The sequence below is a fragment of the Manis pentadactyla genome, chromosome 8, assembly GCF_030020395.1.
Source record: "Manis pentadactyla isolate mManPen7 chromosome 8, mManPen7.hap1, whole genome shotgun sequence".
NCBI lineage: Eukaryota > Metazoa > Chordata > Mammalia > Pholidota > Manidae > Manis > Manis pentadactyla.
The window spans coordinates 18,812,191-18,830,503 of NC_080026.1; the positions used below are offsets into that span (position 1 = coordinate 18,812,191).

The window sequence follows — 18,313 nt, forward strand, 5'->3', positions numbered from 1 at the left end:
GTGAAAAGCCTCATTTTCTGGAGGGAACATATGGTTGGATTCCTGCACCTTTCCGTTTCACTTCTGAAAGCAAGTCTAAATGATTTGCTGAGTTTTATATGTCTAAGTAGCAACTTTTTCCTAAGTGACACTTGAGTTGCACACAAGTACCTGCACACTAGCAGCCTCTAAATAAGCTTCCCCCAGGCATGACCAGTAAATCAATGAACTGACAAGAAATGCGCTCTCGTTTGTAAATACTGCAGGCATTTTAAAGGGCTCCATATAATTTCCACAGAAACTCACAGAACAGAGATCCAGCAGGCATGACAAATGAGTGAAGCGGGCCATGTGTAATACAGTAGAGAATGGTGTGGACTACGATGAACTGGAAAAGGTTATCTCAGACTAAAAAATAGGGGCTACTTGGCTCGAGCAGCTAATACTCTGCAAGGACAGGGGCCTCATGTTATCAGAAATTTTCAGCTTTAAGAAAACCAGAAATCTGTATTTTAATGCCCAATTTCTTTATTTTCTTATGGTGGAACATTACTGTCAGACTAAATTCACAAGCTGGTAGGTTGGCTTCAGCCTGGAAGTGTCCGGTTTGCAACCTCAGTTAGGGGAGCAAACAGGTTCCCCCTATGAAAGCAGAGGGAAGAAACTGATAGGGTGAGCCAGCATGTGGTATCTTTATACCTTCACGACCAGTGCAAACACTAGCTTTAACCACTGCAAAAATCCTAATAAGAATTTAAAAGTCAGTGTGGAAGTATTCCTTGTTTCACTTTTTATTTAAACCCTTTTTAAAAAGCAAATAATATGCTTTATGGAACAGAAGAGCTTCTCTATAAAGGATTTCATCTTACTGATTTTGGAAGAGGTTGAGGGCTAGGATGTGTATAAAATGTGAGGACCCCAGAAAAATTTTCATATAAAAGGGCTAGAAATCTGCAAAGCTGTGTTTCATGCTTTGCAGACACTGAAGCAATTGAAAACTTTGCCCGGCATCCTAAGCACAGGTTTTAGAAGACTCAGCAATGTAAGAACTGATTGAGATTTCTGCTCCAGGCTAGAAGAGATCAGGGAGATTGAGCCAAGCTAAGAGTTCCCATGGTCAGCTACATTCAGTTAAGGAAAGCCTGCATATCTGTCTGTGCTCTAGGGTAATATGTCTCAGGAAATTCTCTCCAGTAGATTGCATCTTCAGTCCATGATTACATATCTCAACCTCCTTTCATTGTTCATACCTAAAGATGATGGTCCTGCTGCCTCCCCACATGTTCTTGCACGTGCATGATCCTCCCTGCCAAGGAGGCCTGTAGTATGATTAGGCCCACACAGAATTACTATGGCAGAGAAGAGGAAGAAAAATAATCACTGCTCTCCACTAATATGGGGGATACAAACAATCAGTTCTACACACTGAAGCACTTTAGTCTTTGAGAATATACTCTGGGGAAGGGTGCTGGCTGAGATGCGCAAAAGGCAAAATACAGTGGTCCAGATGTTTGGTCTCTATCTTCAGGATTCCGACGCAGCATTATTAATAGCTAAGGATGGCAACTACGGGAATTTGCAAGAGGAGCTAGCTGCCTTTTCCCAAATGCATGGCTTCACCCTTTATTTGCTGTAAAAATTAAAGTACTTTTGGTCTTTACTATAGAGTGTATGTAAGGAATAAAACTTAATAAATGCAGGAAGGGAAAACATAGATTAAGGACACTCTAGATTGGATCTTTAGCATATTATGTTCAGTTCCCCGACCTTTGTAACATTTACATGCATATATATATACATACACACATACAATACAGACATACATTTAAATGGATTTAGGAAAAAAGTACTGAAACTCAGTTTCCCTTATTGAATGTAGTACTGAAATAACTCACCATAAAATCTATGTTATTGTCTTCATTCCTGAAGTGTTCCATCAACTTCTCAAAGCGCTGTTTCTCTCCGCAAACCTGAAAACACACGTTTTCATCATGCATGTGAAATTCCAAACATAAGCACTCTAAAATTAGATGCAGAAAGTCTAGCCTTAAAAAATTATTTCCAGAATATCTTTCTTTTTCCTCTCTCAACACTGTTTACTTCTCTTCAAAGTTAGTGAACTCACAAAAGCAGCAACATGAGCCAGGATCAAAAGTTGATCCTTGGTTTCTTACATGTTCTCTTGATATTTGGAAATCTGCATCAAATGTGCTCTTCTTTCACTGGTTGTCTTTGCAGTCCTGGCAATTTTCTAGCCTACATCAGAATCCCAGAATGTTGCTTATGGTAAAAAGAACAAAATCAAAATCCACTGTTTTCCTTTGTATAAAAGCACTTTTAAAATAGACATGCTAAGAGATTTGGATAACTTAGTACTTAAATTCATTGAAAAAGATTGAAAATGTTTCTATTATGTCTAACTGAATAAAATAACTTTAGTTCACAAACTACAACACAGAAGTAAAGCAGGTACTTTGGGGAGCCATATTAACCCTTTCAACTTTGAGTACAGAAATTGTAGTAATCTATGAAGTAGCACCTCTGAGGTCTAAAACATAAGCATTCAGCTCAAATTAAGGCTCTCATTGAACAGGTGAAATAAGCAGATACAACACTGTGTACCCCATGGCCCCAAAGTATCCACATATACATGAAATTAAACACATAGAGTTAAAAACAGAGTCAAAGAAAGATTCATACCAAATAATAACCTTCTGGTGACTTAGCCCAAAAATCAAAGGAGAAACTTTAATTCTGCCAGTGTCCTTGGCTGCTTTTTTGGGAGCCTACTGGTTTATTCATGCTGTCCTCAGAAAATATTACCTCACCACCTATGGGCTATATGTTGTGTTAGTAAGACACAGTCTCTGCTCTTAACATTTTGCAAATTTAATGCAGGTTTTACATGCTTAAATAAATGTTCTGATTTCACTGGTGTCCTTAGGCATATACACTGTAGTCCTGAAGAATTCTCCTAAAATGATATTTCATAATGCTATAATGCAGCCAGGTAATTCCATCACGTTAAATTCCATGTGAATACATATATTTCAGTGAAGAGAAGTCTCATGAAGACAGCAATTCTGTTTTGTTCCCTACTCTGTCCTCAGCATCTAGACAATGCTCAGCACATTGTAAATTCTAATATTTGTAGAACTGCACTGAATAAAGGCTAAATGAGTAATTGTGTTAAAACACACTTAATGAGTGACTTACTAATCTCCATCATGCTGATGAAACAAGAACCATCAGACCACTGCAGAGGGTGCCAGGAGTGAAGCTTTAGTGGTGGTTTCTGTGCCTAAACTGTGTGCTAGGACGGTGAAGGCGAACAGCCTTAAGCCTCTGCGGGCCTTCTTATCTCAGAGCAACTTAATTTCTCAACAGATGCAGACCACAGTTTTCCGTATTCTAATGACAACTCTCCATTTATCTACATCTGCCTTAACAAAAACTAATTACAGAAGGAACAGGGCATGGGCCTCGTCTAGAGGATGGGAGGAGGCTCCAGAAGGTGCAGTTTAAAATAGTGCCTTTAAAAAACACACGTGTCCAATCCCACCCTAGAGAGCCTGATTTAGCAGGCGCGGGCAGGGCTGGGGTGCCACAGACATGCACAATTTATGAAGCTCTACAGACCATCTTGATGTTCCACAAAGGCTGAGAACCAGTGACTTAAAGGGATGTGTGTTCTGTCTCTGGCCCCACCAGACCCCTTGAGAGGATATGCAGCAAGTTTCTGGAAACAAAAGGTTTGTTGAAGAGGGTTAGCAGAACAAGCCCAGCTGCCTAGACTATGACATTAGTCACATCTTGTGCCCAAAGGCACAGTGTCCCTAGGCTGCAAAAAGGGCCCCTGGGTAAAAACGGCCAAGGCTTCATAATGGAAAACGTCAGAATTATAACCTGAATTTTCTTTAAGAGAAACCCCAACATAAGAACTTTTCTCCTCAGGGTAGTAGTTTACTTCAATCTGTTCTGGGAGGCTGGCAGTGGCAGGAGAATGGAAGAGAAGACATCTTGGATCTGTGGACAGCCACCAGCTCTCTGCGAACCACGCTGTTTTGAATGTTCTGCTGAGCAGCTGGGCACTCGCTGAACTCAAAGAGGCAACAGCCATCAATGAACAGTGATGATGAATACAATGCCTATAAGACCAAAGCACCTCAAATTAAAGGATCTCAGAAATCTGGAAAGTTCCTTAGCTAATCTAGAACTCTCAATTTATGAATGGGACTGACACCCAGATAGATCAAATATCACTAAGTTGATGAAAGGTCAACACAGAGGCTAGATACCCAATGGCCAGCCTGATGTTCCTTCTCCAGTATAGCCCAGAATGTTCAGATCATCGTATTCCATTGAAGACTGAAGACAGTTAACATATTCCAGAATTATCTTCAACAGAGATGAAAAATGTCATTATTAAAAACTATAATCCTTACATAGGGCATACACTTGATGTCCAAACACCAGAATCTTCATGAAAGTTCTAAAAATGGCAGATTCCTAGGGATCTAAATCAAGACATATGGAATGAGAATCTCCACCATGGAACTAGGAATCTGTGTTTAAGTACTCATGGCCACTGAACCAGCACTGTGGAACCAGTGGCTTACATAGTATATAGACTAGCAGATTAAATCCTCAGACTCTTTGACTACCGACTGTAAACGAGATACCTAGATCATTAACTCCCAACTCACCAACACAGTAAAGGGGCAGAGTTATTACAACTGGGTATCATAGAAATGCAGCAGGATTGGCCCACTGCCCCTGCACAGGTAAAATGAATAAGGTAATTCCCAAATAATCAGGGATTGTGTCCAGGCATTAGAGCAGATGGATTTTATATGGCTGAGGAGAGCACGTGTGGTCAGCAACAAAACAAACTACTTGTACATAGCCTGCTAATAAAAAGAGATGGCATCAAATCCAGAACAAGCAATATTAGATTAATTTCATGCTCGGTAAAGAGCCCAAAAATCATTGTACTAGCCTGTGAGACAGGACTGAAATAGGCATTAGGGAGAGCCTTCAATACATGCATTTCTTTAGAAATCCCTCATTCTGTCAACAGACAAATCCATGCTGAAAGCACATGTGCCATGAAACAGAGAGATACCTTTAATCTTCAAAAAAACAACAGACTTAAATATCTTCCAATTTAGAGCTGCCATGAACTTGGTGAAAAGAAGCTGAATCACAGAACGATGTGTTGCCCACACAGATGCCCACCTTCAGGAAACCTCCAGAGGACCATATGACTGGCCACTCTCCTCCTCGGCTGTGAGAACTGGCAGGGCCCCTCCACCAAGCCCCTCCCTGTAAAGGGTTAGTCAGACTGCTCTGCTGCTGGTCTCAACTAATGGATGCAGGCGGTATTTTCTGACATTGTTCCATAGGAAGAGCATGAATCGGAGAGGCCCGCTTTATTCCTGCTGAAGCAAAGGAAGCATGCAAACCAGACCCCACTTGTTTCTATATTACTTCAGCAATCATTAAGCAAGTGTATATCACAATCCCACAGGAAATGGGAAGATACACATGGAGAAGGTTGGTAAAAGTCATGTCCCACATCAAAGGAAAGCCATCTGAGCTTGCACGACTAACATCTGGACCACCCCCACATACTGGGTTCAGTAGGACCATCTTAGCTGAACGCACCTCTTCTCTCCTTTGAAATAGGCCTCATTTTAGAAAATCGGCAAGGATGAAAGGAACAAGACACTGATTCACAGCTATTTTCAAAATCTACACATTCGCCTTCATGGGGATGCTCTCAAGGGCCTCATCAAAGTATATATAAGAGCCAGGAGCATATTTCCATGGATATGTTATTGCACGTTATAGATAGCTGCATATAACTTCCAGATGTCAGCAAAGGCCAGATAATATATGATCTGAAAACTTCCAAGTAAAAAGTCATCTATTCCAAATGAAACCTGTTATTACCTGACTTTCATATTCACCTGTATTTCTCACTCCCTCACTAGCTTTGACACTGATTTCCTTTATGAGTAACAAGTAGCCACTGGAGTAGGTGGGGTAGAGGGCAAATTAAGAGACACGGCCACAGAAAAGCCGAGCCGAGCAGACCGGAGGCGGCCTTTTGCGCACTGGACTACTCCATCAGGAATTAGACTGCCACTGCTGGCAGCCAGGGCTCCCAGAAATTAAATCAACCCACAGAAAAATACAAGTATGTGCTCTGGAAAAGCATGCACTCTACTGTACACAGGGGGGGCATCTTCATGTCTATATCATCCATGTATCAGCCTTATGTGAAGACATTCACCGACCCTGATTAACACTGTGTAAAGCAAAAATGCTCAGCCTGGGATCCTGGACCACGGACTTCAGTCTGCTAATACAGCCCCCCAGCCACCCATCCCTGGGTACTAACACATCACCCCTCTTTGCTCATTTAAGCTCTAACACTGATGGGGGTGAGGGGCTATAAGGGCAGAAAAGGACCATGTGGAATACTACACAGGAGACCATAAAGCCCGGGCTGTGAGTCGTGGCTCTGGCACTGCCCTGCTATGAGCTTGGACAGTTTGGTGAAGTTCTCTAGACTTCAATTTTCACATCCATCAATTTGAGAGCCTTGGATAGTATTGCTCGTTTCCAAGTCCTATTTTGGGAAGCCATAGAATTAAAGAGGAACACCTTGGGGGCTCCAAAGGTATGGAGCTTGGCAGGAAAAGGAAAAGGACAAATATGAATGGTTCTTGGGACTTCTATCCCCATTGATCCAGCTCTGCTTTATGACACTGAGTTGCCTGGTAAGATTTCTTTGGGAAGAAAAAAAGTTTGAAAACCTCTCACTCCATATTTTGAAGCTCTAAAATTCTAATCTAGGAATGGCAATATAACATGATATTCCCAAGATGACTGTACTGCAAGCTCTACACAAACCAAATTTAGGGATGCACTCGGCTAGGCAGGCCCTGGGTTCCAAGCCCGTGGGGGCCGAGGAACTGTTCCGGGGCATCTGGCTCTCGCTCAGGAAGTGGATAAATCTTACCCAGCCCAGATAAAATGGGACACGCCCTGGACAAACAAGATACATTTTCACTTCAAGGAGAAATAAAGCAAAAGCACAACTCCTGCCAAAAAAACAACGCAACTCTGTTCTCCAGCATCTGTGAAAGACATTTCTGAATGGTGTCCCAAACCTTTATTTGGATAAATCTGGGGTCCTGGATGCAAAAAGAGGCAGTGGCTTAAAATGTCTCAAGGGTGGACAGAGGTTAAGGGACGATTTCCCTAGAGGCTAATTAAAGCGGAGAAAAGATGTTTTACAAAAAGATTTTACAAAAGCCTTGTAATAAAGAGTATTATCTTGCTAACCAGATGTTGAAATGAACAGACCAAAGACCTTCAAGCCACCCCTGGGTCCCCCTTCAAGGTCGTGTCAGTCTTTGGCTTCCCCCAGCAATGGCTCCCAGGGCACCACACAAAGACTGCAGCCAGACTGAGGCCTGACTCTTAGGAGGCGGCTATAAAATATGCTTCTGGGTTAGTTACATAAAAATTAAAGGCCCCTTGCGTAAGTGTTTCCTTCTTGCCCTGTTGCCTGGCGCCTGCTTCAATACTTTCTTTTTCTCTTCTCACAATAGGCTCCTGTGACCCGCACGGCTCCCTGCGGGAAGGCCCCGTTTCAGAGGCCCAGTCTATCATGGCTGACTGGATGACCCTTCTGGGGACCTGCCTGGGAACAAAAGTTCTGTTTTCTTTTCAGGGCCACATGAAATAAACAGTTTTTGCATAGTTAGTCCTAGGTGAAAAGCATCGTTTACCTTCTACCAGAGCACCAGCAGTCTGAGGATTACTGGGCACCATGATGGGCCAGCGGAAACCACTTCTCTGGGGTGTTCAGTGGTTGTCAGGGTCCATGATCTTTTCCCCCTGAGGTAACTAGACATTTCATGCATTGACACCAAATGGCTGCCATGACAGAAACAGATCACTTCAACCTTTTGCTGGCTCTCATGTCATCTTGGGATTGAAAGGCAAAAATGGTCATTGAGTTGAAACATTCTAAAACTTACACAGCCTTATCTCATGACACTGAAATAAAACTAATGAAAAAAAAAACTATACAACTGAGTATATGCTACAATCCATTCAACTCTCCTTCATAAATCAGTAAAACGTATCAGTCTTGGACTGATAGACATCTGATTATGAGCCAGAGGTTTTGTCCACATGATTTTAAACACCCTGTGAAAACTTTAGTCACTTTTTCCAGATGTTTCCAAATATCCAGATGTTTTGCCACCAAAGCATCCAGATGACTGTTTCCCCTTCCAAACATATATTTTTCTGTACTGAATAAAGCATCCTGACATAGAAGCAAAGGGTTAGCAAAACCCCCAAAGGTGACTCGTTGACATACCACACCTTCCATGAGAAAGGAATTTTTATCACTCCCCTAAAATAAGATGACCTTCAATAAACTCTGAGAGTAAAAGTCCACAATGCAATTCCTCCTAAATGACATATTTCAGAAATATTCGGACTGTCCAACTTGAATCTCTCTGGCCTTCAATGCAAGACTCACATCTCTTAGTCGTCAGCAGGAACACACACAGACCCTTTCAAGGCTAACATCTCTCTGCTTTCTTCTGGGCTCCGACCCAATTCTGCATCTTAATCAGGAGGACCTTGCTCTTAGCTACCTATAACACCTTCCACCCAGCCCAAGATTGACAGCAGACAATGGATTTGGGCAGCAGTTCTTTAAGTGTGGTCCTTGAAGGTTGAGGGTCCCTGAGGACCTGTGACATAGTCTGTGGGGTCAAAACCATCTTTATAATAATGCTAAAATGTGTACTTGCCTTTCTCACAGAGTTGACATGGGCACCAGTGGTGCAAAGGCAACAGAGGGTGAAAAAAAACATTGGTACCTTAGCATGAATCAAGGCAATGCTGCAACATTACACCACTAATCCCTGTATCACCACAACCATGCATTCTTTTTATTTTATTTATTGATATAATTAATGTACAATTACATGAGCAACATTATGGTTACTAGACTCCCCCCATTATCAAGGCCCCACCACATACCCCATTACAGTCACTGTCCATCAGCATAGTAAGGTGCTATAGAATCACTACTTGTCTTCTCTGTGTTGTACTGCCTTCCCCGTGCCCTCCCCCATATTATGTGTGCTAATAGTAATGCCCCTTTGTCTCCCTTATCCCTCCCTTCCCACCCATTCTCCCCAGTCCCTCTCCCTTTGGTAATTGTTAGTCCATTCTTGGGTTCTGTGAGTCTGCTGCTGTTTTGTTCCTTCAGTTTTTGCTTTGTTCTTATACTCCACAGATGAGTGAAATCATTTGGTACTTGTCTTTCTCTGCCTGGCTTATTTCACTGAGCATAATACCCTCTAGCTCCATCCATGTTGTTGCAAATGGTAGGATTTGTTTTCTTCTTATGGCTGAATAATATTCCATTGTGTATATGTACCACCTCTTCTTTATCCATAAGACATTTAGGTTGCTTCCATTTCTTGGCTATTGTAAATAGTGCTGCGATAAACATAGAGGTGCATATGTCTTTTTCAAACTGGGCTGCTGCATTCTTAGGGTAAATTCCTAGGAGTGGAAATCCTGGGTCAAATGATATTTCTATTTTGAGATTTTTGAGGAACCTCCATACTGCTTTCCACAATGCACAACCAAGCATTCTTGGTCAAAAAAAAAAAAAATTAAAAAGCCAGTGTCACTTAAGAATACCCTTGATGATGCTATAAAAAGTACTAATTTCATGATATCTCAACTTTTGAGTACACACCCTTTTAATATCCTATATGACGAAATGGGAAGCCTACAGAAAGCAATTTTGCTGCATATTAAATATGGTTGTATTGAGGAAAGAACTTCCGTGATTATTCTAGTTGCAAAGCGAACTAGCCACCTTTTTGTCCTTATTTGAAAAAACTGACAAACTACAGTTATTCTGACTCATAATATCTATCAGTTATTTCCTTGAAAATGACTGAAGTGAGCCTTTTACTATAAGCAAAACAACTGATAATATTTGTTTCCAATGATAAAAATTGAGTCAAGCACAAATGAGAATTTTGGAAAACTTGTATCCACTGTTGAGATTGACAGTTTCCCAATATTCTGATTGGTGGTGATAATAATGAATGTGGTTTAAAAAATACTGCAGTATGAAATGTACCACTATTTAGAATATCTGGATAATACAGTGAATTGGTATTTTCCAAATGACCATTGCATATTGTTACACAAATATGCATTCATTCAAGGTGCAAGATAGGCAAAAAATTTTAATGTAACAGAGTACAAGTTCACTAATATAGCCTCAGATTCCACTTTGCAACTAACCTGTAAGGAACTACTACCTGTCCAGTGTTTGTATAGTCTAGTGTCAAGAAAGAATATCTACTGCTGTCTAAAAGTGCTGTTAAAATAGTTCCTTTTCCATCTGCACATTTGTATGGAGCTAGATTTGCTTCAACTACTTTGGCCAAAATAAGACTAGTAATTGAATGTGAGGCAGATATGAGCATGCAGCTTATCTTCTGTTAAGCTAGACTTCAAAAGATGTAGGAAAATATAAAACAATGCCACTGTTATGAGTGAATTATAACTCTATGAAATTCATGGTAAAGCTCTAACCGTCGATTCAGCTGCATGTGAAAATACAGCCTTAAGGAAGTAAGGTAAAATGAGGTCATAAGGGGGGCCCTAATCCAATGGAATTGGTGGTCTTATGAGAAGAAGAAGAGAGATCTCTGTCTCTACACACACCCCTAGGAAAGGGGCACACAGCAAAGGCAGCCATCTGCAAGCCAGGAGAAGAGCCTTCACCAGACCCTAGCCACGCTAACACAGGGGCTCGCAGCCTCCCAGAACTGTGAGGAAATACATTTCTGTTGTTTAAACCATGCAGTGTATGGTAATTAGGCTGGCAACCCAAAATGACTGAAACAGCCACTAATTTGACTTTTTATTTTTTGGTTTTGCAAAATAGGTTTTTTTTAATAGAAAAAGTTATTAGTATTAGCATCTGATGTGTTCATTACATTAGTTTTAATGAAATTAATAAGCTTATTGAAATTTTGTTTTAACTTCCTTTATGGTAAGTACTAATACATAACCTATGTAAACAAAAACGTTTGGGGTTCCTCAGTAAGTTTTAAGGATGTAAAAAGAAGAAGGGGTCCTGAGGCCTAAAGTTTGAGAACTACTGGATAAGAGACTAGCCTCTTTTTTCCTGCAAAGATGTTGAATTCTTAAAACACAAAATACGCCAATAAGTGGATTTCTGATAGTAAAATTTCTTGTTGTAAGATCATTCAGGAGTCAACCATATCATATAAAGACAACCACATCTGCCATCTCTCCATGAAGATCAAGTCACACCATTCAGAAATAGGACATGTTACCCAATAAAGGTAGGAGCCCTCCACCTGTTTATAAGGTAGGGAAAAAAAGCACTCCTTTAGAGCTTATGTTAAACAAGGCCAGGTGCAAATACCTGGCATTTACCAGGTTGAACACAGCAATCCCCAGCTGGTCACTGATTTTCTCTAGGATGTGCCCCCCTCTAAGCAAATACTAGATTCCAAGTAAGAATATGAGAGAAATCCAGGAATAGTTCTCTCCCATGTGGTCTGCAGGACATACATTCCCCAAAGGTCAGGGAACAGCAGACTCAGTGAGTCCACCCAAGTGAATAGATTTATCTTTAATGCCTGACACACCAGAATATGAAACAATCAAAAACAAATATGCAAGGAACAAAAAGATGAATACCTTTTAGAAATGTACTAAACACGTCCTTGATACCTGCCACATAGAACACAACATTTCCTAGTTTTACACCTACTCCTGGAAAATGCTTCAAAATGGAAAGTTCAGTGTTGTTCTTAGTATCCCAGTCAATCTGGTAAATTTACTGGTGGGGAAGGAGCCCTCATTTTCCAAGGCCATAACCAAACTGCTGAAACAAAACAGAGCCACAGCTCACGTTACTGTAATCGGCCATCTCCACTCTCCAGTGACGCAGAGCTGAGGGGGGAAGTTCTGTCAGGGCTCAACTCCACGATGCAGGGTGACTTGACAGTGATTGTTGGACCATGATCAGGAACCGCTGAGCCATTTTCTTCTCCAGAGCGTGTTTCAGTCAACTGTTATGAATGAAAGCCTAGTCTGACTATATACCTCTGGCAGATTGATACATAGAATGAAAGGGCTGGGCAGAGGCCACGTGTCCCACTGTGGTGAGAGGAATAAAGAAAGGCTGCTGAACTGTGGTGAGCAGAACGGAGTCTGGGGTGTGAAGGAGGAGCAGGGGAACAAAAAGCCTAAATAATAACTCAAAAGTTGAGGCTTTCAAGCCTTACTCAAGCCAGGGATGTTTTCGCAGCAACAGGTACCAAGTGCGTGCCCAGCACGCCCAGCTCACTCTCTGGCTGGGGAAGCAGCAAGCTCTTTGACACACTGCAGAGTTTTAAATGAGACTTGGGTTTAGAGACTGAAGCAGCCATTCCCCAGTGGTTACGAAAGGCAGAAAGTCACAGTGTGTCTAAAATCACAGTGATCTGTTTTTACTTCAAGCTTATTACTATCCTACCAATTGGCCTACGACATGTTACTTTTTGTTCTTGTTTGTACATTTTTGTATCATTTTATGATCTAGATGCCTTGTTTTTGTATCTGCAAAGAAGAAGCACTTCCCTCAGATGGAGGAAATACTGAATACATATGCATAATACACATTGCACATATAGGCCTGTGGAGGCAAAGTTTTTTAACAGAAACATAAAGCTGTAGATTGGAATGGGTAGAGACCATTGGATGAACCTGTCACCTAAAACAAAAACTTGTACAAGATACCAGACATCCTTCTAGCCCATTCTAGCCTGGCCTCCTTATTTTCTTCTAGATTTCCCCCCTGTGGAGTTCACCTTCTTAGTTGTTATAATCCTTTTCTCTATTTGGATAACATACACACACACACACACTCAACCACCACTGTTTAAGCCATTCACAATCTTCAGTTCATAACTAAAGAATCAAATGTTGGGCATTTTATCATCACTAAAATGAATTCAATAAAAACAAAGCCTGAAAAAAATTCCCAGATCCTATTTGTTTATCATGGTTGGGCTACTTTCCTCTCAGTTAAATGTATACTGTTTGAACAGATCCCTACTCTCCTCTTATGTCCATCTCCAAATCCAGTGGATCACTCTGTCTCTTGCTGACTTTTCTTCGATTTTATGGCGTTATTGCTACTGTCATGACCACAGACTTAGTCCAGGGCCTGGTCAGTTAACCGTTGAACTACCTCTCTTCCAAATTCCAGCATCTCTCCTCTCCAATGTATTGTATGCAGAATATTGATACTCTGAAGATTTATCAGAACTATATAAAAGGCCCTCCTCAGATTTACATGGAATCACATGGCATATAAAAACACTTTATAAACTGTGCTATATTTATAAATACTAGTTGCTTTCTGTTTCCTATTCTTCTCCCTCCTACTTTTACCTATCTTCCAGTTAAGACTTTTTTTAATCACAAATTTCAAATCTCTCCACTATTACTTCTTCAGAAGCCCAATCACGCTTGCCTCCTGTCATGTTTCATTCTGTAACGTGGGCCCCAGTCAGATACTTTTCAGTGTCAACCAGCACAATATTTTTCTGGCTTAAACTGCTCCAGGAAAGATTCCATGCCAATCTCTTCTTCTGTTCCCAGAATTCCCTGCATCAACGAAACCAAGTCTCTTCCTTTATAATCCTGCTCAAGACCTATCCTCTCTTTTGGGGGAGACAAAGAGCCATACAAATGGCCCAGTTTGTCCTGAATTTTACCAATAACTTTAAACACTCCAGTAAGCTACCTAATCTCTAATTGTTCCAATTTGGCTTTTTATTGGAAAATTGAAGGCATGTATGAACACATGTAGAAAGTATTTGGAATGTGATAACACATTATATAAGGTTGACTATAAGCTTTGGATCTAGGTAAAAATTCCAAAGTTGCCATTTACAAAAGTGTATCAGTAGGCCTATTTATTCTGAACCTCTTTCCTTATTCCTAGTACAGAGGGTAGCTCTTAGAATTAAAGTAATATATACTAGCCTGTTGGCACTCTAACAATAAATGGTAGCCTTACTACTTCCATATATGTATATGCATTTTTATATGCATGACATAAATATATTGACTAACATTTACACAATGGAATAAAATAGAATAGATTCATGAACCCTTCTCATGTTTTCTTCCTGAAGATAAAACTGTTTGCTAGTTTTAAAGAAACCAACCAACAAAACCTTTATGTATCATTGACTATGGAGCCCAGATAAATAAAAATGTGCTTATGTTTCATAAGTATTTACATTTCAAATGCAATCTGAACTTGACTCACAAGGAGTCAAATTCAATGAGCATATTCATTGGCAGTAACACCTAAAACTCTACATTATAATAGGAAATAAAATATAAATATAAGCACAATTTTTAAAATGTTTAATTACTGTTCTTTTGCTGTTACCCTTAGTATACATTTGTTCCTTAACTAAATATCTATGAAAATTAGTCCTGTCTTTCTCAAGGCAATAGAAAACTTTTGCGTGACAAAAATGATGCCTTTCATTTTCTGTCAAACTCTCCTGATCTTGCAACAGTACTCTTTCCATGGTAAGAAATACTATGTCCTCAACAACTCCCTAGAAGTTCCAAAGAATTTTAATTTTATTAGTTCTGAAAAAAAGGTGGTAATGTATGATCAATGGATTCGTTTCTGGAGAAGTGTTATACAAAATATAACAGAATCTTCCAAAAAGATGGGAGAAAGCTAGTCATATGAAATGCTACTAGAAGGAAAAACGTAACCCCACTCTACAACAACCTTTATCCAGGTGAGGCACAATGCTACATCCAGAACATCACAAGCAACAGAACTAAACACACACACAAAATAGAAGCTAACACTATCACTCCAACCCTTGCATTTGTTTCTCTGTAGGGCTTTTTACTATACATAAATACATCTTCATACTGTTACTCATCATTTATACACATATAATAAACACACATATATGGATACATATAGCATATATATAAATATATGTGTGATTTATTTTACTCTTTTCCTAGTAAACCCATCCAGCATAAACATTTTCCTGATCATTTGAACAGCTCTATTTAGACCCAGAACCTAATGTAATAAGGTGGCTAATGTAGCCACAGCTCTGGGATTTAGCCACTGCTTAGCTCTGGACTTCATGATCATCAAAATAGCCTATAATCCAGAATTATTTGACATTTTAAAGAAATCCTATTTTCACTTAGTATAAAACTACTTTTAAAGAAGCAGCTAGAAATAGAGAACATTTATACTTATGTCCCAAGATACAGACTTTTAAAAAAAGAGCCTTACTATGCAAGTCAAAGGGGAGTGAGGGAGAGAAAAGGATAGGGAGGCAGTTCTCTCATACAGAAAAGAGAAACCAAGGTGATCATAAAATAGACCTTGAACATTACTCTGCAGAAGTAAAGGCAAAAATGGCAAGGCAATCCTCACCAGGAATTGGAAATTCTCATTCTAATGGCTTTGGGGGTTGGCGATCACACTGCCAAAGCTGCAGAGAGCGCCTCATACTGTCCTCATGTACCTTAGGACCGTGCCACACCTCAGCTCAAAGAAACACTTCCTAACAGAAAGACCCAGGTCTGGGATCCACACCAGCCTGTTTCAGATTCCATGGGGTCTTAAAGCGACACACAGCCCTCACTGTGTTCTCTTTTGCTTTTTTCCCAGGAGGGGGATAATAAATTTATTTATTTTTTATCTACTTGGTTTTTTTTCAGATTCTCTCCTTTTACTGAAGTACCATTGACATACATACAATATACATACAGATATACAATTACATACATTACTAGATATTCACCACAAAAAATCTAGTTACTGGCTGTCACTATACAAAGTTACTGCAGCATTATTGACTGTATTACCTGTGCTGTATTTTTCATCCCTGTAACTTATTTATTTTATAACTGGAAGTTTGTACCTCTTTATCCCCTTCGCCTATTTTGCCCATCTCCCCAGCCTTCTCTCCTATGGCAACCCCCGGTTTGTTCTCTGTACGTGTGAGTCTATTTATGTTTTATTTGTTCATTTGTTTTGTTTTTTAGATTCAACAAGTGAAATCATACAGCATTTGTCCTTCTCTAACTTATTTCGTCTAGCATAATACCCTCAAGGTCCTGAAGGGTATTGTTCTGAATGGAAATATTTCCTTCTTTTTCATGGTTGAGTAATACTCCATGATGTTTATGTACCACATCTTCTTTATCCATTCATCTATGAATGGACACTTAGGTTGCTCCCATTCCTTGTGTCTTGTAAATCATGCTGCAATAAACATAGGGGTGCACATTATCTTTTTGAATTAATATTTTTGTTTTCTCTGGACAAATACCCAGAAGCTGAATTACTGGGTCACATGGTTATTCTATTTTTAATTTTTTGAGGAACCTCCATACTGTGTTCCCTATTAGCTGCACCAACTTACATTACTACATGCTGCACAAGGTTCCCTTTTCTCCATACCCTTGCCAACACTTGTCATTTCGTATCTGATACTAGCCATTCTGACTGCTATGAAATCATACTCATTGTGGTTTTGATTGGCATGTCCCTGGTGATTAGTGATGTGGAGCATCTTTCCATGTGTCTGTTGGATATCTGCACGTCCTCTTTGGAAAAATATCTATTCAGGTCCTCTGCCTATTTTTTAATTGGATCATTGTTTTTTGGTATTGGAATGAATGAGTTCCCTGTTTTTTTCTGAGGTCTTTCATTGTTATCTTCCAGAATATGAACTAAGGGTATATATGCCAACTGCTTTACTGTTGGCAAAGGGAACAGGTTTTAGAATGGCATTTTATAAATAACAAGGAAGCAACAGCCTGTTTTTAAAAAGGTGGCTACTACTAATGAATTAGAAGATGAGCACCCTGTTACATAAACTGTGCTCACGCTTGTGGCGAGAGGGAAAGGTCTAGTTAAGTTGGGTTGAAAAGCACAGCATCTCCACAAATGTTTGCCAGTTACCATGACAATCTCGCCTGTCCCCACCCTGGCTACCATTATCCTCTTGCACTACAACCTCCCTACCTTTTTTTTAGCTAACCCCAAGCCCACATCAAAGAGAAGTCCTGAAGATGTTAGAAGTGAATGAAGCTGAAGAAGCTGATAACTGTTGGTGTGGAGGAAGAGGCCTGAGGAATGAGAAATATGAACAGCAAAATTTCTGAAACATATCTCAAACATATCAGTGACCTCATGCTGAGCCCACTGCCAATTATCTTTTGGAGCAAAAGAGAGTCACTTCTTTACTAACTGAGATAGCCAATCTAAACAGCAAAGGCTCGGTAAAGATTGGGGAACACATTTCCTACCTCTGCTCCTTGCTACCTTGACACTACCCAGCCTATCAAGACTCCAGAATAAGCAAGGAGTTCTTTCCTGATCTGCCCCCTAACTTCCTACCCCACCTTTTCTCTTCTCACACCCTTTCCCCTTTAAGACTGGAGAGTCAAAGTAAACCAAAGTCCTTGAACTTAATGAAGATGCCACCTTCTCTGTGAAAGCTGACATCTTTTTCCTGGTGTGGTAGACTGAATAATGGCCCCACAAAGATGTCCATGTCCTAAGCCCTGGTACTTGTGAACACTTACCTTCCAAGTAAAAGGGATTTTTGCAGATATGAGTAAGTTAAGGATCTTGAGCTTGGGAGACTATGCCGGGTTATCCGAGGGGGCTCAATGGAACCACAACGTCCATTAAAGGAAAGAGGCCAGAGGACCAGGGTCAGAAGAGGGGCCACAAGTCAAGGAATGTAAGTGGCTTCCAGAAAGCAAAAGGTAGGGGAATGGATCCCCTAGGAGAACACCAGCCTGTAGACTCAATTTCTATATCCGACCTAAAGAATTGTTAAATAATAAATTTGTGTTGTTTTAAGCCATTAAGTTTGTGGCAATGTTACAGCAGTGATAAGAAACTAACACACCTGATTAACTCTTATTCATCCTAAACTCAGCTCAGGAGCCCTTTCCTATAGGAAACCTTCCCTGAGAGCTTCCATCCTGTCTGCCTCCTTCCTCTACCTCTTCATGGTTAGCTGGTCCTCTTTGCAAAGTACCTGGCATTTACTTACACAGAGCCTCATAGTTAGCTACTGAAATATTTACCTGCTTCCTTAACTAGACTGAGATGCTCCCTCTTAGGAATAGGGCCTATGTCTTACTCTTATTTCCAGTTTAT

General features: G+C 40.3%; 1 protein-coding gene across 9 annotated transcripts in view; it reads right to left on the reverse strand.

Moving 5' to 3' along the window:
- The window catches only part of FMNL2 (formin like 2), a 289,350-nt gene that overhangs the window by 33,366 nt on the left and 237,671 nt on the right, over window positions 1–18,313 (reverse strand). For all 9 annotated transcript variants that reach the window (XM_057505574.1, XM_057505577.1, XM_057505579.1 and 6 more), the window contains one exon: window positions 1,875–1,949. In XM_057505574.1, the coding sequence (XP_057361557.1) occupies window positions 1,875–1,949 (75 nt within the window). The remainder of the gene's footprint in view (window positions 1–1,874; window positions 1,950–18,313) is intronic.